At 39.9% G+C, this 24,073-nt stretch overlaps 4 protein-coding genes and 1 long non-coding RNA gene across 10 annotated transcripts; 4 read left to right on the top strand and 1 right to left on the bottom strand.

The window, feature by feature from the left end:
- The first annotated feature begins 4,086 nt into the window (after positions 1-4,086).
- Positions 4,087-5,686, top strand: LOC105275756. The gene is made up of 2 exons (XR_893287.2): positions 4,087-4,594; positions 5,445-5,686. It is a non-coding gene; the product is annotated as an uncharacterized LOC105275756 (long non-coding RNA).
- Positions 5,687-9,313: 3,627 nt separating this feature from the next.
- Positions 9,314-14,384, top strand: LOC105275755 (protein enhancer of sevenless 2B). 3 transcript variants are annotated; one of them, XM_011332856.3, is made up of 6 exons: positions 9,314-10,138; positions 11,287-11,384; positions 11,630-11,749; positions 11,986-12,151; positions 12,329-12,514; positions 12,624-14,384. In XM_011332856.3, exons 1-5 carry the CDS (start codon positions 10,061-10,063, stop codon positions 12,500-12,502), a joined length of 636 nt encoding a protein of 211 aa, XP_011331158.1. In that variant the 5' UTR covers positions 9,314-10,060; the 3' UTR covers positions 12,503-12,514; positions 12,624-14,384. The 3 variants fall into 3 exon arrangements, with proteins under 3 accessions (XP_011331158.1, XP_011331157.1, XP_011331159.1); XM_011332855.3 differs by having other exon boundaries at positions 9,316-10,138; positions 12,329-12,502; XM_011332857.3 differs by lacking the exon at positions 9,314-10,138 and adding an exon at positions 10,193-10,622 and having other exon boundaries at positions 12,329-12,502.
- A 235-nt stretch (positions 14,385-14,619) lies between these two features.
- LOC105275751 (DNA-directed RNA polymerases I, II, and III subunit RPABC1) lies at positions 14,620-15,855 on the bottom strand. Its single transcript, XM_011332849.3, has 3 exons — positions 15,717-15,855; positions 15,336-15,638; positions 14,620-15,190 (listed from the first exon to the last, which is right to left on the bottom strand). Exons 2-3 carry the CDS (start codon positions 15,635-15,637, stop codon positions 14,860-14,862), a joined length of 633 nt encoding a protein of 210 aa, XP_011331151.1. The 5' UTR covers position 15,638; positions 15,717-15,855; the 3' UTR covers positions 14,620-14,859.
- A 530-nt stretch (positions 15,856-16,385) lies between these two features.
- On the top strand, positions 16,386-19,847 carry LOC105275752 (histone acetyltransferase KAT2A). 2 transcript variants are annotated; one of them, XM_011332851.3, is made up of 5 exons: positions 16,386-16,755; positions 17,015-17,989; positions 18,056-18,619; positions 18,741-19,462; positions 19,557-19,750. In XM_011332851.3, coding segments are annotated over exons 1-5 (2,457 nt in total). In that variant the 5' UTR covers positions 16,386-16,753. The 2 variants fall into 2 exon arrangements, with proteins under 2 accessions (XP_011331153.1, XP_011331152.1); XM_011332850.3 differs by having other exon boundaries at positions 16,392-16,896; positions 19,557-19,847.
- LOC105275753 (histone acetyltransferase KAT2A) lies at positions 19,747-23,900 on the top strand. 3 transcript variants are annotated; one of them, XM_011332852.3, is made up of 5 exons: positions 19,747-20,253; positions 20,431-21,399; positions 21,481-22,041; positions 22,153-22,877; positions 22,959-23,900. In XM_011332852.3, exons 2-5 carry the CDS (start codon positions 20,432-20,434, stop codon positions 23,150-23,152), a joined length of 2,448 nt encoding a protein of 815 aa, XP_011331154.1. In that variant the 5' UTR covers positions 19,747-20,253; position 20,431; the 3' UTR covers positions 23,153-23,900. The 3 variants fall into 3 exon arrangements, with proteins under 3 accessions (XP_011331154.1, XP_011331156.1, XP_011331155.1); XM_011332854.3 differs by having other exon boundaries at positions 19,947-20,211; XM_011332853.3 differs by having other exon boundaries at positions 19,947-21,399.
- Positions 23,901-24,073: the final 173 nt, after the last annotated feature.

Raw genomic sequence — 24,073 nt, 5'->3', positions numbered from 1 at the left:
CACCGTGGATTAAAGTTGATCCATGAATACTCTCACAGTTTCAGGACATTTGAGCGAAACTAAACATTTTCTACTTGGATAACTTTTTTGAAATCACTATTAGGATATAAAACAATTCCTTAGAGCTTAGAGCGTTAAACGTTGATTATTGTTAGCCTTATTTTGGAGTTTCGGTTAGCGACAAATAACAAATATAATATATTAAAGTTTCCATAAATTTCAAGTTTATGAAATGATAATTGTATTATTCGAGATACAAACATCATTCGAGATGTAAACCTCGAGATTATTGAAGGAAGTAAAGTTGTGATTACTGCAATCATCATTTATTTATTTAGAAACGTTAATGTATTCAAAATCCAAAACATCATAAATCAATCCATTATATTTGTATATTATATTTATATTTGTAGCTGTTCTACTGATTGTGAATAAAATTGATAATTCTTGCACGAGAGGAAGTAAAATTGAAATGTATTGGGGCAAGTATCGTCGCAAGACATTACCTTCTGTAGAGTAATTGTAACATAGAGAAACATGAAAGATATCTTCTATATATGTTGTATGGCTTGGGAGGGAGGGGGTGAGGAAGGATTATGGCCTCTGTTTCACGTATGGCTAAGAAGCGGCAATGACGATGACGAGTTGCGGAACAAAGTAGTTCGCCTTGATCACTGCAAAACAATTTCGCGATGTAAGGAAGCGAGCGAACGAGTGACGGAAACGATTCTACAGAATATTACACGCGATTTACAGCGATTTTTGCGTTCAGAGATGCGTTTCGAGAGACAGATTTGTATGCTTCCTATATTATAATAATAATAATACAACAACAACAATAACCGTTACGTTATTGTCACACATTGACAGATTATTCTTATGTAACAGTATTACGACAAATTATATTAATAGTAAAAAGTATCCTTTATCAGAGAGAGAGAGAGAGAGAGAGAGAGAGAGAACCCCCTTTATTCGAATAACGAAAATGTGTTGTGTCACGTCTCAATGGTTAGACGACAGATGGCTAGTCGAGTATCGGGATGTATCTTTCCTGCGATTTAAATCTTCCCCTGCCTTCTCCGCGATAAGATTGTCATTCATGCATCGTGAATCAGAGACTTTATTTTTAGACTAGCGTCTGAATGAAAGTGGAGTAACCCGTCGTAGTACAACAAGAATAGCAGGAGAACAAGAGCGGGGCAAGGGGCGAAGCAAGGGGCAAACGGGGCGGTCGAGAGAGAACAGCAAGGGGGGGAGGGGGGGGGGGACAAGGGTGGCAGACGCTTCTCGGATCCGAGAGTAAATCGTAGTAGATCTCCGCACACGTGACTCCCGCCCCCGACGTCTCTCCTCCGCCGCCGTCGCGACTCGTCTTCCTCATTCGTCGAACGTGGACACGCGAGACACGCAGCCAGACGTACGCACGTGCGCACTCGGGCACGTTCGCTTTACCTACGAAACGACGCCGGAGAGTTCACGGGCGACGATATATGAAATGATCGACGAGTGACGTATGCGACGACGTGCCGCCGGCTGCATGACGCGTGGGAGTCGAAACGTAGATATATCCGCGGAGTGTCGCGCGTCGCAATGTCGAATGGATAGATGTTACGTAACGCAAATGCAGTATATGACATATACACAGTGTCCTAGAAAGGTGCATTGTTGAGTAGTGTATGTGCTGTTACTAAAGAAAGCGTACAGAATTGAGTTGTATCGGATGGTTATTTTAAAACTCTACCGGAGGAACAGAATAGAGAGAGAACAGACGACTCTGTCTGGCGCGTTATTAATTGTTTTGAGAAATAATAATCTGTGTGACAAAGTCGGTTTCGTTGTCCACGCGTTTACGTGAAAGCTATCCGTCTTTGTACAACTTCAAAGTACGACCGACAATTTCAACGTTGACGGATAAGAATCGTTTAACATTTAACTTATTAACTATGTAATTTTGATAAACGAGATTCGAAATTTAAAATAATTATTCATGTACTACTAATATATGTAGCACTATTACAAAAAGACTCGTTAAGGCTATAAAATACAGCAGGCATCAGTTGTAACGCGTTGCAATGCAATGATATTGCTATACAGGGTGGGGCAATAACTATTACCACCTTGAATATCTTCGAATTTATAAGGTCCAGAGGAAAATTTATGTAATCAAAATTATACGGTACGAAGGGGGCTAACATATGGCGATAATAATTTTTGTCCTGGTGGAGGCGTTTCGAAGATATCAAGGTCACCTTCATTTTTTTTAATAGGTTCGGTATGTTTTTTTTCCATAATTTCATAGAGGAGCTTAAAACAAGTACGGAACTCATGACACAAAATTATTGAACAAGATTAAATGTAAATGAAAACGATAAAAAGTACATTTTTATATTAAATGAAATTTACGTTTAAAAGATGTACGAAATGACGCTTTATTAGTATGTTTTGTCGGAATGTTTTGATTTTGACATTCCTCATAAATGATATCTTCGAAGCGCCTCCACCAGGACAAAAATTATTATCGCCATATGTTAGCCCCCTTCGTACCGTATAATTTTGATTACATAAATTTTCCTCTGGACCTTATAAATTCGAAGATATTTAAGGTGGTAATAGTTATTGCCCCACCCTGTATAGGTATAAACTATCGCGCGCGACAGATTCGATAGATAGGCAGGTAAATAGAGGAGAATCCCCTATTATGAGATATGCTCCTAATATGAGATAATGGGGTTTCTGCTAAACTATTGCGCACCATCTGTTAGTTCCACCATGAACTTATTACTCTTGGTGTAAAATGTATTTAGTGAAAAATTCATTGTTCGTTATTGCGTTTAGCCTTTGCAAGAAAAGGTTTGTGAAATTGTGAACATGTCAAAGGAACTTGAGGTTAGTCTTTAAACCTTGTTTATTATATAATAAAGAAATGGTTGGCAATAAATTCAGTATGCAATGATAGAATAGAATCGTAGTAACAGGAAAATACGCAATTTGTTGAATTGCTTAATTGTAGAGGTTAGATTTCATGATCGCGGAACCGCTAGGCGCGTGGCTCGTATAATGAGATATTCAGGGTACTCTTAATATGAGATAATTATTGCTCGAATATGAAGATTATGTAGTGTAATAAAAAGAAAGAAAATACTACTTAAGGTTAAAGAAAAGTTAATACGACTTTATATTACGAATTTTTGTGTATTTAATTTTTATAGAATCTGACTATGGAGGTTAGAGAAACGAGGAAGCGTCGACAGTGGAATCGCGAAGATTTGGCGAAGGCTGTGGCAACAGTATTTTTATAAAACTATCTAATAAAGTTTTTTACTTGCAATACTGATGTATTTTGCACTTTTAACACCGATTTCTCGAGGTATCTTATATTAGGAGCACACTTTCTCGATCCTGCGTAAAGCTCTTTTTTCAAATTTGTTTAATTTTCAGAAAAAATAATATTTAAATTAGATTTTTCATTTGACCAACCTAAAGCTTATTAAATTCTCTTCAAGAGAACGTATTACATTTTTAAATTCTGCCTATAGATTTCCTTACATTCGGCAAAATCGATATGGTATCTCATAATCGGGGACTTTCCTCTATATACGTAAATATACGTATATATGTATACCAACAAATTGGACGTTTAATCAGTCGAACAAAACTGTCATATCCGCTTCTCAAAAATCAATTATTTCCAGTGGAAATCACATTGCCTTGCCACGCGCTATTTCTCAGTCGCCCAATAGAAGCAAAAGAGATACATCCGCGACAACATAATGACACATATGTGCGCGCGCGCGCGTGCACGCGATTCAATAAGTGGCAGGCTCAAGATCATTGACACCGGTCGCGCGGCTGCGAAGGTTGTACTACGAGATGTTTACGGTTTAATTCGAGATATACTCGAAATGTCACGTGTGCACGCGGCGCGCGTTACATGCCGCCGGGAAATGCGGGGAAAGGTGGCGGAGTGGGAGAGAGGCGGTGGAGGTCGCAAAGATCGACGTCACTGTCGCACACGGAGAGTGACTCATCGTTGCGGTGCGCGCGAGACCTCTCCCCTCGCACCCTCGCCGGCACACCGACGACGCTCTCGGTTCCATCGTCCGCGGTTCCATCAACTGGGTCAGTATCGCTCGCACGTGTGCCTCCCTTGTTTCGAGGCAATCGCGAGAGAGATCAGGCCGCGATGAGCGGCACGATGAAGTGACGAAGCCAGATGAAACTAGCGAATTGGCAGAACCTTCGCCGGACGAACGGAGACTGTCCTCTCGCGCGGACCTCGCGGTTGAATATGTAAATCTACCGACTCTCGAATAACTCGAAGCGAATCTGTATCGTTCGATATGCTGCATCCACCAGCTGGAATCTAAGACGTGTTTATTCGGATATCTCGACCGAGGGAAGAAGACTGGTCAAGAACGGTTTCGATCGTGCGAACGTGACGCGCTCTCACGCAATGTGCACGCACGAGTATCGTATAGCGAGGCCGAGAGCGTGCTTCGTCGCGATGTGTCGGAACTTACACAACGCGATCTCCACGTAGCGCCGCAAAGCTTTTACCGTTTCCCAGCAATGCGCGAAGATTAGTTCAACTCGAGTCAGTGTCAATTTAATCGAGTCAGAATAGCCCTGATTTCTGTACATACAGGGTGTCCCGGGTTTTAACCGACAAACTGCGGGAGCATATTCTACTAGTGGAAATAAGAAAAAATTCTTATATCGAGTTTGCTTAGAAATGCTTTATTACAAAGTTATAAACCAATATTCAAAAGAAATATGAGATAAGTAACGACGGAACATAGTGTAGAATTTGCAAGGTCGAAGATGTTTATGTTACGTGTATTCACATGTATTCACGTTCACTATGTTGAAACGATTCAGTATGATTGTTACTTTCACAAGAGTAGCTGTTAGATTTCAATCGTCGTGTCAACTAGCAATTACTATCAGAATGCCAAAAGTGTTTTCAAATGAGGAATACACTGATATTCATTTCGTGTACGGATTCTGTGACGGAAATGCACGAGCTGCCGTACGAGAGTATCAACGTAGATTTCCTAACAGGAGAGTACCAGATAGATTTAAAGCAACGAATTACTAATTCAGTTACTGAGATGCAACAAAATTTTCAGGAATGTCGTACCGTAACAAATTCTGTACTACGTCGATGTCTAGCTTGTATCGATGTGCAAGGACAACATTTTGAAATGCGTCACTAAATCATTGAGTACATAATTTTTATTTTTGTGAAAAATCCGTCGTTACTTATCTCATATTTCTTTTCAATATTGGTTTATAACTTTGTAATAAAGCATTTCTAAGCAAACTCGATATAAGAATTTTTTCTTATTTCCACTAGTAGAATATGCTCCCGCAGTTTGTCGGTTAAAACCCGGGACACCCTATATAAATAAATTATATACCTTTCAAAGTTGGCTAATTCGTAGGAACAAAATGACGACGGTAACGTCGATGCAGCGGGATTGCATGTCCGTTATTTTGCATCAGTCTGGAATCGGAGGAAAAACGCATTAGCTGGCGCGTTTCCAGAACGGACCGCGAGAGGTCGGCCTTTCGTAGCGCCTCGCACCGTCCTGCCGATACGTGCCAAGAACGCGGCCAGGTCGCGTCGCCGCCGTCGCCGCCGCTGGGTTTGATGACGTAAGAGAATAAAAGCAGCACAAAGACTCTTGCTGATTCATTAGCGCAAACTACAGGCATTCCCCGATCGCGATCGCTCACGATGCAATCTTTGTCCTTTGACTCTGGCATGTGTCTGCTTATGACGTCATTTGTTACTTCGTCGAATCTCCTCTCGTCATGATCGCTGAATTATTCGCGACTCTACTCGCGCCTTGTAACATCCTCGAATAAGCAATTTGCCAGCTTCTACGATTGTTAGTAGATATATTTGGTTGTTTAAGGGGAAGCTGGAGTTGCTAGTGAACTATTTTTTCACTATAGCGATGGCAATTGCAGTTTCGAAAATTCTCTATTGCTTGTGCAGAATAAAAAATCCTTTTCCACAAACGAAGTATAGATAGAAAGAAAGTCCGCTCTACAGGACTTTATATTCAAAATGGAAAAAAGTTAGAAAAGACAAATGCAAGTTTTTAACTTTTTTCCATTTTGAATACAAAGTCCTGTAGAGCGGACTTTCTTTCTATCTACACTTCATTTGTGGAAAAGGATTTTTTATTCTGCACAAACAATAAAGAGAATTTTCGAAACTGCAATTACCATCGCTATAGTGAAAAAATAGTTCACTAGCAACTCCAGCTTCCCCTTAAATCTTAGATCGCTGATAAGCTAATGTTAAGATACCACGAATAAAATGAAAGAGAAATCGACTCGTGAATTTCTTTATATGTATATGTAAAACAAGGTTTTCTTATATATAGAAGAGCTACTTTTGTGTGTATATATAGCTTGTGAAACAAATATCTCCATTTTATTCTGAGGATGCAAATCTCAAGGAATGAATCCAAAATGGTCTGCTTTCATTTAATAACTGTAATATGACAAATTTATTATCTTTGGTTTGTGTATCTCAGTAACAAGTATTTTAAGTACGTTATTTAAAGCGGCATGACGACGTCGAGAGACGACGTCGGATGTTGCACCTGGCTTCTACCTGTGCAGGTGTTTAGAATACTCTCAAAGGATGCTTCTTACATTTTATGCACTTTTTACCTAACACCTGGCAGTGCAATCGTTATCGAAAAAATTCTTACAGAGAAAGATGCTTTCATCTTTTTACTTGCCAGTAGAAACACTGCGTCAACGATAAGTCTACGAGTGTTGTTCATAAGTTGACTTTATACGCACGACATTTTCGATTTAGTTTAATCACGGGAAGAATCGTTCAGCGTTACACTGTTCAATCAACGTATGTATTGGAGCTGTTTGCATTGACAATTTTTATAGCTATTAAGGATCGTCTTTGAAAGTATAAATAATAGTCTCTCGAGATCCTTCCAAATGTATGCACTCGTAGAAAAGATTAGAAATACTTTTTCTTATGTGCAATCTATCCAACGTATCAAGAAACCTCTAAATTTTCTAATCAATTATCAACAATAGCAATGCGTTGGCACGATTACGTCTCTAAATAATATAACCGAAATTGTTCATGTTCAATGTTCAATATTAAAGTGATTTTTTGGAAAATGAAAGATTAATATTTTCTGTACATTCGAGACATTACGAATGACGAAAGCAGAATACACGAGAGGTTCGGCCATTCAACAGTACTGAGGTTTTTACGAACGTGTGATCCAAGGACTCAAACATCCGTGACCGAAACGGTTGATGCGTTTGCGAAGAACGCGAGACAAGTATCCGCGTCAGAGCGAACGGGCGGGTTTGCCTGCATTTCTGTTCCCTGGTTCCCTCCCTTCTATAGACAACGAGCGGAAGAAATTGTAGGAGCAGTGGGAGCAGTTGGAGCACTGAGCGAAGGAGCAGAAGAATAAAGAACAGAAGAAGGATGGAAAGAGAAACACCTGTTACAAACTTCCGCAAATACGAAATGTTCCGTTTATTTTCGTTTATTTCTGTTGTGTCTGTTCGCGTGCTTCATTAGAATCACGAACGTTACAGAAATATATACGGATTGTTTCTCTGCTTTACCGAGCGTTGCGCAAACGTTCCTGATAAGATGGCGCCACCTCTCGGTTTCTCGATGATGGGTCTCCATAAACTGTGCGAATACGAGTTAGTAAAACAGAAGAGATACTATTCGTGTGTACGACTGCGCATGCGAGCAACAGTTGTCGAACGTTGTCGAATCGGTTCGAGTAAAGTCACTAGATAGATAAAGTACCGCAATCGTCCGCCATTTTAATTCCAACTACACGGTGTTTTCATCACAATTATGTTCTCTTCACATCTATCACAATATGTAACCTTTCTCAATGGAGATACAACGCAACGCTGCTTCGTAGAATTGCACTTACAAGTAAACCTACGGAAGTGTCACTCTCCGATTTTTCTGAAATTTGGATATGTTATAATACATGAAAAACTAAGGGACACGTATTTTTTTTTAGCGGCGGAAAAACATATTTAGGGGGTGAAACGACCCCCCAAAATGGGGGGTAAAATGGAAAAATTGCGATATCTTTGAGACCAGTGAAGCGATTTTAATGATTTTTGGTATGAAAGTATCTTTCGATAGAAGACGAAAATCGGCCTAGGTATGTTGGAAGGGGAGTGAAAATTAGGGGGTGAACTACCCCTAAAGTGACCAATTTCTTGCTGCAAAAAATCAGTTTTGATCTGATCGAAGTAAAATCTATTAAAACTTCAAGAGGAAAGCTAATTAAGGAACACGTATTTTTTTGTTTTGTTTTATATAAATATTTAGGGGGTAAACAATCCCTAAATTGCCGCGTTCGTTTGGCATTGCGCATGAAACACCTTGTGAAACTATATTTTTTAACTGTTCGATCTTTTTAATATATTGGTTTTTTAAGTCGCTGAATCCGAATCTGAAATCAGATTTTCAAAATTCAATATGGCGGATCCAATATGGCGGACGAAAACTCGAAAAATTACTCGAATAGACAGTAACTCGACATGCGACTTTCAAAATACAATAAAATCAACTTTTGACATTTATTGTTAGTTATGTGAAGTGAATTAAACATGTTAAAAATATTAATCGTTTATAACAAAATTGTTTAAACAATGTAGCTAAACAATGAAATGAAAAATGATTAGAGTGAGTCCCCTTACAGAAAATAATGAGAGGCAAGGGGACTTTCATACCAAAAATCATTAAAATCGCTTCACTGGTCTCAAAGATATCGCAATTTTTCCATTTTACCCCCCATTTTGGGGGGTCGTTTCACCCCCTAAATATGTTTTTCCGCCGCTAAAAAAAAATAGGTGTCCCTTAGTTTTTCATGTATTATAACATATCCAAATTTCAGAAAAATCGGAGAGTGATACTTCCGTAGGTTTACTTGTTAGTGTGTTGATAAGTTGCATGTTTGCACCAAGTACACTTCCAACGCCATTTTTATTCCACGTATTTTACCACGGATTGCGGTACTTTATCAATCTAGTGACTTTAGGTTCGAGCAACGACGTGGTACACCGTGGTACATCGATTATCGAACCGACCGAAACGGAACGAGTGTAACGTCTGATAAGCCAGCACTGGACTGTGTGAGAGTGCGCGCGTTCGTCTTCAGCCTTCGGCGACCAGCGCGACGTGCGATATCCAATGAGCGTGCAGCTTTTCCATAAACACTGTACGCTCATTGGATATCGCACGTCGCGCATCGCGCATCGCGTCGCGCTGGTGTCGGAGGTTTCTGACGGCTCGCCATTGTACGATTCGTTGCAAGCACGGTTCGCAGCGATAGAAGCACGCTAAAGCTCTTTGAGAGTTTTACAGACAATCGAATGAGAAAGAGAGAGATAGGCGACTGCGTACGGAGTGAGTGCATGCGTGCGTGCATCGGTGCTTGCTGCGTAGCCCGGATTCGTATCTTGCACACGCTGTATAAAACAAACGTATACAACGAGCATATTTTTATCCCTCGATCGCTCGTTCTGCTCCCGAGTCCCGGCACAAAAGACCGAGATCGACGACACCGACGAGGTCGCGTCTCATTTCTCTACCTTCCTATCCCGTGATAGGACAGACGTGCAAGGTCTCACGACACGGAACGCGTATCACGCATGATAAATTACACCGTGGTCGGTGCTCCGTGCGCGATCCCCTAGTTTCCACATCTTGCGTATTCCTCTCGCTGTCGCGTTTTCTCGTAGCACGGGTTCGCCTCGTTTTACAACGTATCATAAATTGATTCTCTCTCTCTCTCCTCTCATTCTATTTTCTCCTATCGTTTCGCATCCTTCCCTCCCCTTTCCGCTCCCTTGTGTGTTCAGTTTCTACCGGTGTACTCCGAGCCGTGGACACATCGCGCCGTGGCCGCCCTGTATCATACGGTGCGGACAACGTGCAACGAGCGCCCTCTCGTTCTCTCCAGGAAGAGCAACAACAGCTCTCGTCTCTTCGTTCCTGTCGACTCCGACGTCTCGGAGAAGAATGGAGGCGATAGCCAAGCACGACTTCACGGCGACCGCCGAAGACGAGCTTAGTTTCCGCAGGAGCCAAGTCCTTAAGGTTGGTAGATTTCAACGGAAGCAATCTGGCAATCTCCTCTCTTCGAGTTTGCCACCTCAAGTACAATGGCCCGAGCCTGACTGGTTGGCTCCCTCGGTCAACGATAAGGCGCGTCGCGTTGCGTCGCGTCACGTTGCATCGCGTCGCATCACGTCTCGTCACTCACGTCACGTCATGTCACGTCACGTCACGGGACTTTGATCGATCCCAAAACTTGCATCGTTCTATCGTTGTTCGTCCGTCGCTCTTCTACGATCGATGCACTCTGCAAGGAGCCTGTTGTCATTGTGTACGCACGTACATAATGTGTATACACGATGTCGATCCATATACACGAGATGATGGATCAGTTATCGCCATGTCAAAAAATTGTCTCCTATAAACACGTACGGAGCATTTGCGTAGATTTGTTTTTGCTCGAAACAACTGCTAAATGCCACAAGTCAGTGCTCTTTTATATCCCACTTGACCGTGTTTCATATAGGTACGTGTTAGTACTTGGCAATATTTGCCGTAATATATATCGTTTGCGTCTAGCAACAAATTATTGATAATAAGTACAAAATGAAACTCTAATTAAAAAAACGCAAAGAAAGAAAAAATTCTAATATAGAGAATTTTTACCAGAGTTTTTAATTAAAGGATTGAACTTTTCGATTGACAAATTTAAAACTTTAAAATGTAGTTTACATTTTGACTAATTACGCATCGCAAACGTGTTATTTTTCAATGAAATAAGAGATTTACAAAGAGATTTATTATACTTTATTAAGTAATATTTAATTGTTTTTATACACCTTTCTTAGATATTCAAATTCATATTAGAGACTTGATTGAATTTGATACCATGGGAGAATCAGTTACCGAAAGGATAAATGATGAGCAGTAAAACATAATGGAATTTTGATACATCTTAATTTTTATCTTAATTTCTACAAATAATACAATACATGTAAAATAAATTTGGTGTTTCTCCGTAGTTGCATTCTATTCAAGGCTGTACATATACACATGTGTTCCAAAATGTGCAGATATTAATATACACATTAAACCACTATATAAATACATGTCTAATAACTTACATTACCATCTGTGTGTATACATATATGTAGCTATGTAATGCATAATGCATAATGCATCTCTTGCAGATTCTAAACATGGAAGATGACATGAATTGGTATAGAGCTGAATTGGATTCCAGAGAGGGACTTATACCAAGTAATTACATTGAGATGAAGAGCCATGAGTATGTATGAGGACACACAGATATATATATATGTGTGTTTGATATGTGTGTGTGTGCGCGCGCGTGTACAATACTATCAAACTACAATGTTATCAAAGTCTAATTTGAAAAAATCTAATAATTATCACTCAGCGGAGTATATGACATTTTATGTTAAACTATTCTCTCAAAATGTTTTTACAGAAATGTGCTAATAATTCTTTCTTGTTGCAATATTTATTTTCCGTTTCTTGTCTTGATTTCAGGTGGTATTATGGAAGAATAACAAGAGCAGATGCCGAAAGATTATTGATGAACAAACACGAAGGTGCCTTTCTGATTAGAATCAGTGAAAGCTCTCCTGGTGATTTCTCCTTGTCTGTAAAGTGAGTATTTTGGTTAAAATGCGCGCAAACGCGTCTGTTTTGTTATTACATCATGAAATTTTATATCTTAATTATAACACTAAGGACATTCGCTAACATTGTAAAAGACTTTTGTGCTGTAATTAACAGGTGCAAGATAAATTGTTAGTGTACAATAATATACTATATAGTAGATATATAATAGACAATTATTATTATTATTACAATGAAATAAAATAATGAAATTATATTCACAGATGCTCCGATGGTGTGCAACATTTCAAAGTATTGAGAGACGCACAGGGCAAGTTTTTTTTATGGGTTGTCAAGTTCAACAGTCTCAATGAACTGGTAGAGTATCACCGTACAGCATCTGTTTCTCGTTCGCAAGATGTCAAACTGCGAGACATGGTTCCGGAAGAGGTAAGAACAAGAACCGATGCAAGAGATGTTGTTCCATGTACTAAAAGACGTTAATCCGTAAAAGAACCACATTCTATTTGTAATTTATAAGAAATACGTCTACTTTAATCTATTCTTCTCTCTTTCCTCATTGTAAAAAGTAATAATATAAAAGTCACGATGTGTCACGATTTTCAGTGTCTGGTGCAAGCGCTGTATGATTTCGCACCGCAGGAGCCTGGCGAACTCGAGTTCCGACGAGGGGACGTAATCACTGTCACAGACCGCACGGATCAGCACTGGTGGCACGGAGAGATCGGTAATAGGCGGGGACTGTTTCCATCTACCTATGTCACGCCATACCACTCCTAGGTATTATACTTGGTATTGTCTTGCAATTTATTATTTTATTACCGCATAGTTTTTGTTCTCTTTTCATATTGTTGTATGTCATACATGTTTTTCAAGTTTACTTGTTGCTTTGATTTTTCAGGCCTCACAGTGCACGGAGATCGTTACTGGGAACAGCTTATCCCACCACAATCACCTATAGGATCCGAGTTATCGCGAATTTGATAAACAATATCTTAAGAAACTCATCCATCGAATCGGTCACCATTGATCAATACACCATCGGTGTATCGGTGTATCAGTGGTTTTACCGAAAAGTCTTCTAAGTAAACACGACTTTTGACTAAAAGTGAATCAGTTGTATACTCCAACACCAAAATCCTCAGATATCAAACAAGGATAAATATCGCGTTTACATATGCATGAGAGAGGGAGGAGAGAACCGTCACCGACGTCGAAACGTCCGATATAAAGACATCTAAGATTAAGGATGATCTGACTGTTTCGAGAATGTATGACGATATCCAAGGATCCGAGTATCTATGTATGCGTCGTTTACTTATAAATGTCTAGGGATCTAAGGATGCCTAAAAGATGCCTAAGGATCTGAGGATAACTCGAGCATTTATAAAACTCTAACGATTTATAACGATCCTTTATTTAAGAGTTATCTAAGTATATAGATATCCAAGGATCTAAGGGTCTCTCGCGTGATCCTCGAACCGATTTTCCCCAGCTGTGGCAGAATCGTTGTTCGAGGAAACTCGAATATGTATATTTTTGTTTCCTTTCTTCCTTCCTTTCGTTTCCTCTTTTTCTTTTTTCTTTTTTTTTTTAATTGACTTTGACAATTCTTCCTTTACTTACTGCATAAAGCACAAAAGTTCATAGCATTGTGTAATTATTAATATTATTATTATTATCTTTATGTGGTTATTATTATAATTATTATATATTATTATTATGTGACTATTAATGCGTTATGTTACATTTTATTGATAACAATATATTATATTAATTATGGCCGCGTGTGCTTTGTTGACTTGAGCCCAACGATGACGACTATTCCTTGTGAGCATTGTCGCGAGAAAACGCATTACTTATCAGTAGCTTCATCTTGTAATGTACTGTAACAAGTATGACCAATAGTTTGGTCGATTATTCTGCTTATTACTGGATGAGTGTGCCATTCGGAACATTTCCTGCTGTCGTGCGCTTTTTATCAGCCGACCGCGATAAACTCTAAAAGCGGAAGTTTTGCGTTTCATGATCGATATCTTTGTCGTTTCGCCGGCCTTGATAACAATGTTCGACGTTTATTCTCTGTAGTAAAGATTGAAATATTAGATATATTAGATTCGGATCTAGTAGAGACCGTATAATGAAATTTGAATTTGATGAAACATTTCTGGAAAGTCAAGTTTGCTCAGTTTAAATATACTTTTACGACAAAACGATTTAAAATATTTACATATGCTTACTTGTGTTACTCTTTCAATGACGATTCCAACGATAAATCAATTAATCAAGTTGATAGAAATTATTAAAAAGCGCCTTTGGTCAAATGCAAGGAGATAGAACAAAATAGATAAACGAGAGAAACAATGCATTAATTATGTGTAATTCAAAGAACTTGGGATCATGAATGCAGTTAAATTCGAAAGAGAGGGAGAGAGAAGGGGCGTATACACTGTGTTAATATATAAAATCATACTGTTCATTATTTCACTATAATTATAACGATTTAATAATTGATAACACAACTTGATTAAACAAGCTCTAAAAAATTTTGCTATTGATGTATTCTTACCTCAAGAAACATTGTATAGTTTTCTGATACTTCTGGACCAAGTGATGTATAATAATAATAATAATAATAACACAAGAACAACAATAATAATAATAAATGAACTACTGTTTGACAAAGCCAGGTAATCGTGAGTGACTCTTGCGATCCCTTTTGTACGATTATTTCCATAATAAATATAATGAGCTACAACTTATAATACCAACTCTAAATATGAGCCGATTAGTTGCAGAATACATATTTTACACATACGAATAACGTACAAGTACATCAAATCACCGGATAGTGGAAAACTTAGAGAATGAAATGAGAGTAAACGATATCATTTAAAGTGTGAAAACCGTAACCATTGGCTATCGATTGATGTTTAATGCAGTTTCAATGCCATACATTTCTAGCAGCAATAACAATAACGTCGTAATGTCACTGTAATCTTATTATAAGTACAATAATACAGGGACAGTCATGAGACGATATGCCATTATAAAACGCTCGTAATAAATTGACAATTTTCGATCGTATTGCAATTTATTTCCCGAGGACTCGTTATGACTTTTCCTACCTCCTTTCATCAACAAACTAGCCTATAGGATATATATCTTCCCGCAGTCTCCGATGATCTGATGATCTTGACAACTTGTCCACGTTTCAGACCAAAGTATCGCGCCACTGGATCTCCGGCTTGTATTCGCATCAATTGATTCTCCTTTAGCTTGTACCTCGTTAGTAGTTCTTCTTTTTCGTCCGGAGTGAGGACGATATGCTCGGGTACCAATTCATGCTCAGTAATATTGATCAATAATTCAGATTCCAAAAATTGCTCCAATATGTATTTTGGTGCCATGTCAACCAGCGACTGTTTAGCTGATGGTGTCATGCCTTGCTGAACTACAATGATTGCTCTGTAAAAGTGAAACAATAATTTGTAATTTCCCAGACGCGTAACTGAAACGACGGTAAATGGAAACGATATAAATAATAACACATAAGTTCAAAATGCAAAAATAAGAAAGATATATAATCTAATACTGTGATATGAAGACTGACCTGTGGATCTTTTCTTCTTGCATACGTTGACAATAGGTCTTGATGATTTTGATGCCAATTTTTGCATCGTCGGGAAAGAAGACAAACAATTGATCGGTAGGATCATCGTTATGCGCCACGAGAACAATAAGATCGCTTCTAGCCGGTCTTTTCTCGCTAGGTTTATCTCCGAATTGTTCCTTAAATTGTTCCAACGTTTGATCCAATTCGTCCTGCGTGACTAGATAACCTCTGTCGTGACACAATTGCATTACCGTCTTTCTGATACGCCATAATTTATACGTCTCGTCCTCGTCATCCATACTAGAAGTAACAAAATTTTGGAGTTAATTTGAATTTCAACCATGACAAATTGCCGATCTAAATTCATTTACCACTTACCCGAATCACGAGTAATCACAACAATTTGCGGCAGTTGCAACAACGACGCTTTTCTTCGTGCAGGGATACGCGGCGTAAAGGTGCCGTTTCATGCAGCGAAATAATCGCCGCGAATGAAGGTCACGTGATCATTCGCTGTTCGCTAGCGGGTAGTCGCTGTTCGCTGAAAAGTTTCAGCTTGTAGCGAATATTCGCAAGGAGCGAATATGTCTGCTCGAACTAAGAATGTTAACTTTTCAAATTGAGTTGCAGACATGCGTATGTAATTATTAAATCTCAAATCTTCTAAAACGAGTTTAGGTAGCACAGCATGAAAGAATCCATGCACTTTCCTTTCTTGAAAAATGGGTGCTATCCAATATTTCTTTTTACAATATCTTTTTTTTCCACTTTTTCTCAAATGTAAAAGTGTAGCTGCAACTGCAGCAGCTTTCCTTTTCTGTACAATATAATAATAATTTGCTTATTGTACATATTGTACATATGCAATAACCACTGCAGTTGGTGGTTATACCAAGTCCAGTTTATAACCGACTCATCGTCCATTCAAAGATTTCAAGATTTTCCTACAAAGTAATAATTTAATCTATATTTGTTAAATATAATATTTCAAAGCATTTCAAAGCAACTATGTATAATATTTTCTTACTATTGTTGACACGCAACCATACAGATGTGACGCTCACAAACTATTCGCTGCATGAAAAGGCACCTTAATGGACAACAGAAAATCACCAGCTAGTGAGAAACAGCGTGAGTGAGAGGAAAGTTCAGATGGCGGTACTGTAAACTTCGCTGTCTTTAGGCATGCGCACTCCATTTGGTGGTCGGGTCACTCGGGATCGGGCCGAGATTTTGATCTCGAGGAGAATAATCGCGTTTCTCTCAAGCGTCTCTCAAGCGCGACGTGATCCAAGTAAATTTGAGGGAAGAATGGTGTTCCAAACAAACGATATTAATAACGAGCTGTGGTACTGTGCTCGTGAAGAAACTGATATCTAAGGAAAAAGGAAAAAGAACGCGCCAAGTTTCACAAAATGTTAGTTATCGGCGTGAAAGATTTGAAGACTTGACAAGTATCGTAACTAACACCGATTATTTTAGCCAAACTGTCATTATTATATGAATACTGTTAAGATTATAGCGTACTTTGAGTAGAGTAACAGAGAAAATTGTCTATGTAAGTTGATACATCTCAAGAAATCATTGTTTGAATGAATAATTTTAATTAATGATTTTACTTAATGGGGTCTCTTGTGGTAATTGGTAATATAAATAGTGCAACGATTTATTTCAAGGATGACTTCGGAACAAGTTAGCCATCGCGCGATAGTAATTACCTCGGAAGAGACTCGACAAGCAGCTACCAGTAGTTTGGAGGCAGAAAATAATGGTATTGATACAAATGCAACAAAGTCGCACAATCCACAACGAAGTCGACAAACCAATCTTCAGAGGATACAGCAACGCAAACAACAAATGTACAATTGGCCACAAATCAAGAAATTATTCAAGCTTGCATCCTACAGTGCTTGTCAGGTGGAAGAGTGCAAATGTTACGGTTGGAAAAGTACGCAGCAATTTACAAAGTCACAGAAGGACGAGGCGCAGCAGTTTGTTATAAATCTCTCTGATTTCTGCAAGATGTGTACTCATACCGTAGAAGATCACGTTAAGCATCTATCGACCCAGCCTGACGAAGAGATCAACAGATTATTAGGGATGGCTCTCGACGCGGATAACATTTTCATGAGTATACACAGAGAGGAAGATTCCGATACCAAAAAGGTATATTTTTATCTGTACAAGTTGCTGAGGAGGTGCATCATGTCCCTGACAAGACCGGTTATCGAAGGCCCGCTTGGACAACCACCGTTTGAAAGACCTAATATAGCTAAAGTACTGATGAATTTTGTTTTGTATAAATTCAGTCACTTGTCGCCGAAAGAATGGCAAGTTATGTGCGACATGGCAAAAATGCTTCTGCATTGCCTGAATCACTGGAACTTTGAGTCACCTAGCGCCAGGCGAGTGACAATTAGCGTGGACGAAGCAGCCACTTACAAAATTAATTACACTCGTTGGCTCGTCTTTTGCCATGTACCTGCATTTTGCGACTCGTTAACGCGTCACGATACACCTTTAATTTTTGGGAAAACTTTGTTACAAGCTGTGTTCAAGCCACTTTGCAGACAATTGACGGACAAGTGTCACAACGAGAGAGACAGATTGACACCGGAGAAGAGAGTTCTGATCTTGACGCATTTTCCCAAGTATGTCTTAAATTTTTCCTGTGTGTGTTTACAATGGTGATGTGTATGTAATATCTTGTATTCAAGGTTCCTCTCGATGCTGGAAGTAGAGATTTACTCGGATAATTCAGTCATCTGGGATCCCGAGTTCAAGCAAGTATTGCCTTCTCATCTTCAAGTGGTCTTAGAACCGAAAGGTCACCAAACGAGAAAGGCGGGAGAATTCGAGAAGATTACTTGTACGCCTAACGAGAGGGATAATTACACCACGATAAATATTAGCCCCGGGATGAGAAAACTTGCTGAGAAACGTTCCTGCCCCGAAGGATTGCCCGACGGGGTGAAAAAGCGAAAGATCGAAGAGGCCTTCGAGGATGTGCCAGACGAGACCGTTGCTGAAATAGTTGCGACGATTAACGATCCGAATTATATGTGTGGTCCTGATGCGGTTTTCCCGCCGGATGTCCCGCGCGACGAAACTGCGAAACTCGAGCAAAGTCGGAAGATTGTAGAGTTTCACGTTGTTGGAAACAGCCTTACGCAACCTGTGTCTAAGCAAACTATGCTTTGGCTGATTGGATTGCATAACGTATTCAGCCATCAATTGGTCAGAATGCCCAAAGAATATATATCCCAGTTCGTGTTTGATCCGTAAGTATGAATATTCATTCGACTAATAGATTTATTCATTTACACGTACACTGATTAAGTGATACGCTAACGACACCTTTTCAGAGGTGTCAACGATACTGACTTGTTGATCGCGTTGCAGGAAACACAAGACACTAGCTCTGATAAAGGGTGGCCGTCCGATCGGCGGCATCTGTTTTCGCATGTTTCCCACTCAGGGTTTCACCGAGATAGTGTTCTGCGCGGTCACGAGCCAGGAGCAAGTGAAAGGCTACGGCACGCACTTGATGAACATGCTGAAAGATTACCACATTAAGAGTAACATACTACATTTCCTTACGTTCGCCGATCAGTTTGCCATCGGATATTTTAAAAAGCAAGGATTCAGCAAAGACATCAAACTACCGAAGCTCATGTACCAAGGCTATATCAAGGATTACGAAAGAGCGACGTTGATGCACTGCGAACTAAATGCTAAGATCGTCTATACCGAATTTACAGCGGTTTTAAGAAAACAAAAGGAAATAGTGAAGAAACTGATTTATCAGAGGCAACAGGAAATACGGAAAGTTCATCCCGGCTTGACGTGTTTCAAGGAGGGTGTTAGAGGCATCCCCGTGGAAGCGATCCCAGGAATTCGTGAGACCGGATGGAAGAGTTACGCGCAAACGAGAACGCGAGGCGTAACCAAGGGAATGCAAGGTTCCGAACTCGCGGATTGCGCGGACATGTCGGATTCTCTGTACAACGCACTGTACAGTGTTTTGAACAGCGTGAAGAATCACAGCACAGCCTGGCCGTTCCTAGAACCGGTGAATAGAGACGAGGTTCCAGACTACTACGATCATATCAAATATCCCATGGGTGAGTTTTGATAAGGGAGGTGTATCGTGTATCGTCTGTCGTGTGCATGAGCAAAACGGTGAGAGCTAACGACGCGCCACGTTTCCTGTTGCAGATCTCAAGACCATGGAAGATCGTTTAAAGTCTAGATATTACGTCACTAGAAGATTATTTATAGCAGACATGACGCGAATCTTTACAAACTGCAGATTGTATAATAGTCTCGACACTGACTATTATCGTTGCGCCAATGCTCTGGAAAAATATTTTCAAACGCGTATGAAAGAGATCGGTCTATGGGATAAGTAGAATCTTTGAATTTTCAGCTTGTGATACGACATATATAATACGATATATATGATAAAAAGAGAAGGAAAGAGGGGAAATACAGATACAATAGATAATACGCGTGTATCGCTTGATCTCACCTTAAACCTTAAACGAGTTGCTCCTATCCTATCCTACATAAGGGTCACGAGACTCGATTCATATTCGTGGAGGGAAGCGTAAATCTGCGTAAAGGCCGTAAAGCTGACATATCCGATGAGAACGCCCCCTGTACTTCTTGGTATTTTTCTCGGATGCAAGAAACAATTCGCATAACCTAGTCTGTCAGTAGGTCCTGTTCTAAATTAACAATAACATAAAAGAAAGTTTAGGAGCGGATAATTGTGGAGGATGATGGCCACGACGGCGTGAGAAGCGTCTCACGGGAATCGCTCGTTTAGACGAAACCATCACTATCAAACTAGTCCGCAAGTACTCGCAAGGTGATATCACGATTTGATTAACCTGTAGAAGGGACTCTTGACGTAAGTTAACGTTTCATGTTTATCAATTTGCTCGAAAGAGCGATCGTTGACAGTTAACGATAGCGATCGATAACGATTCGATCGATTTACGAGACGTTTTAGTACAGAGTACGATGCAACTCTGCTCGTAACTACCGATAATAAAAGGTTTAAACGTTTAACGATTTCTTTCCCAAGGATGGCATCCGAGGACGTGAACCCTCCTACGGTGCTACCTTCTTCGAACGAGACCGGACAGCCCGTTGCGAGCACTTTGCAGCAGGAAAACAACACAAAGGATGCAAACTCGATGAAACCACAGAATCAGGGCCGACCAAATAATCTACAGAGGATACAGCAACGTAAGCAGCAGATGTACAATTGGCCACAAATGAAGAAGCTGTTGAAACTGGCGACTTACAGCGCCTGCCAAGTGGAAGAGTGCAAATGTAACGGCTGGAAAAATGCTCAGCCGTTTATGAAATCACAAAAGGGCGAGGTACAGCAGCCCGTTATTAACTTCTTCGATCCGTGCAAGATGTGTACTCATGCTTTGGAAAACCACGTGACTCATCTGCCGATCCAGTCGGACGAAGAGATCAACAGATTATTGGGAATGGCTCTCGACGCGGACAACATTTTCATGAGTATACACAGGGAGGAAGATTCTGATACTAAGAAGGTATATTTTTATCTGTACAAACTGTTGAGGAAGTGCATCATGTCTATGACAAAGCCCACGATAGAGGGCCCACTGGGACAGCCACCGTTTGAGAAACCTAGTATAGCGAAAGCGGTAATGAATTTCGTTTTGTATAAATTCAGTCACTTGTCGCCGCGAGAGTGGCAAGTGATGTGTGACATGGCAAAAATGTTTCTGCACTGCCTGAACCATTGGAATTTCGAAGCACCCAGTGCCAGACGTACGACCATTAGTTCAGACGAAGCGCCCGCTTACAAGATTAATTATACTCGCTGGTTAGTGTTTTGCCATGTGCCTGCATTTTGCGACTCGTTGCCGCATCACGACACTCCACTGGTTTTTGGCAAGACCCTGTTGCAAGCTGTGTTCCGGCCGGTTCGTAGACAATTAATGGACAAGTGTCACAACGAGAGAGACAAGATAGCACCAGAGAAGAGAGTCTTGGTCTTGACGCATTTTCCCAAGTACGTTTCACAATTTCTCTCTCTCCCCCTCTGTTGAAAAATGTCTTGGAATACAGCATCAACTAATTTCTTGCATTTAAGGTTCCTTTCGTTGTTGGAAGCAGAAATCTATTCGGATAATTCACCTATTTGGGATCCTGAATTTAAACAGCCGCCTCCTTCTCACCTGCAAGCCACGATAGAGTCAAAGGGACACCAAGCGAGAAAGATGGGAGAATTCGAGAAGGTCACTGTCACGCCAAACGAGAAAGATAACTTTATGACGATAAACATTAGTCCGGGGCTGAAAAAAATGCAGGAGAAACGTCCCAATTCCGATGGACGCCTCGACGCAAAGAGGCGAAAGAACGAAGAGACCTTCGAGGATCTGCCAGATGAGACTGTCGCTGAAATAGTCGCATCTATCAACGACACTAGTTACATGTCCCGCTCGGACGCGGTATTTCCACCGAACGTTCCACGGGACGAAACCGCTAAAATGGAAGAAAGCCAAAAGATAATAGAGTTTCACGTAGTTAAGAACAGTCTGACGCGTCCGGTGTCTAAGCAAACGATGCTTTGGCTAATAGGACTGCAGGATATATTCAGCCATCAGTTACCTAAAACGCCGAAAGAATATATAACTCAGCTCCTTTTCGATCCGTGAGTAACAATGAGTACAATGTACAATGTACAATGTAGAATGTCGGTTTAAAATTTTCAATCACTTTAACCTGGTCAGTCAGAGTAATAGAATGTACTTTTATCGTATAGAAAGCACAAGACGCTAGCCTTGATAAAGGATGGTCGACCGATTGGCGGTATCTGTTTCTGTATGTTTCCAAGCCAAGGCTTCACCGAGATAGTGTTCTGCGCTGTGACGAGTCACGAGCAAGTGAAAGGCTACGGCACGCACTTGATGAATATGCTGAAAGATTATCATATCAAAAATAATATACTGCATTTCCTCACGTTCGCGGACGACTTTGCCATCGGATACTTTAAGAAACAAGGATTCAGCAAGGATATAAAGCTACCAAAATCGGTGCACGAAGGATACATCAAGTATTACGTCGCGGCGACGTTGATGCATTGCGAGCTAAATCCGAAAATTGTATATACCGAATTTACCACGGTCATCAGAAAGCAGAAGGAAATTGTTAAGAAGTTGATTCATCAGAGGCAGCAGGAAATACAAAAGACGCATCCGGGTTTAACGTGTTTCAAGGAGGGTGTTAGGGGAATCCCCATTGAATCTATTCCCGGAATTCATGAGACTGGGTGGAAAAGTTCCTCTCAAACGAGAACTAGAGGTGTAACGAAAGGAACGCAAGGCTCAGAATCGATGGACGCGAGTCTCGATATGTCAGATTCTCTGCACAATACGTTGAACAGTGTCCTGAACAGCGTGAGGAAACACAGCACAGCTTGGCCCTTCTTGAAACCTGTCGATAAGAACGACGTTCCAGATTATTACGATCATATAAAGTATCCTATGGGTAAGTTTATTTCTCGTTTCTTGCAAAATGCATGCACGCGAGTTAGCTAATAAAGTTGTAACATATTCATTCATCTTACAGATCTCAAGACCATGCAAGATCGTTTGAACGCCGGATATTATGTGATTAAGAAATTATTTATAGCGGACATGTTACGGATTTTCACCAATTGTAGATTGTATAATAGTCCTGATACCGAGTATTACCGATGTGCCAATGCCTTGGAAAAGTACTTTCAAACACGTATGAAAGAAGTTAGTCTTTGGGATAAGTAATTTTAAGACTGTTGTGATAACGATAGTGTTGGCAATTAATGCTTCCTAATTTATTTCTTCTTTAAAGTTTACACACACACACACACACATACACACATCACTTGAAGCTACTTTAAGAAGAAAGTCCATATCTCGAAATTACGCTGCTTTCTGCGCAGTGTTTGTATATAACAGATATATATATATTATACTTGTACGCCAAAGTACACGTCAGAATATTTCAATATATAATCACAATAATTTGAGAAAACAAACAAGTTTTATATTATATAACAAGAAATTGTTAGCATTCTCTCTTTTTCGTTCTTTACAGATTGCATAATCTTGAAGCAAATATCACGTGTGAGGTGTATAGGAGAGAATCTGTTGTAAATAATTTTCTAAAGTTATCGTGGTCCACTATTATTATACGTTTTATCATGTAGTAATCGTATCGTTTTCTTTTTATTGATTCCTTCACACTATTCCCATATGTACCTTTCGTCAGATGGATGTGTCGATGCATATGCGTGCGTGCATGCGTGCACATAAAAAAAACATACATATACGCACATACACATAGGGAGAACCATGCAGAGGATATCGCTTGTGTCTAATCTCAATCATGTATTTTACATAATACTGATCGTGTAATTACAATTGTTTGTTATGTAATTATACAAATATGACTTTTTCCATTACATTGTACCATTCCTGCACCGCTCGTGTAAACGTTGTACCGTTGAAAATATCAAGAATGATTTATGCAAAAATTTCGAACTCAAGTGGATACTTAGTTTCACAGCCTAATTAATATCATTAGCTGAGCAGTTAATTAAGGAGCGTAATACGGCGATTACAAGGATGCTCTGGTGAACGATCAGTCTATGGAACAGTGACTCTTTGTAATGTGCGTCGGTTTGTAAAGTATCCTTCAAGGAA

This window comes from Ooceraea biroi, chromosome 8 (assembly GCF_003672135.1).
Source record: "Ooceraea biroi isolate clonal line C1 chromosome 8, Obir_v5.4, whole genome shotgun sequence".
In the NCBI taxonomy this organism is placed as follows: domain Eukaryota; kingdom Metazoa; phylum Arthropoda; class Insecta; order Hymenoptera; family Formicidae; genus Ooceraea; species Ooceraea biroi.
This window is presented reverse-complemented; position numbering and strand designations above follow the sequence as displayed.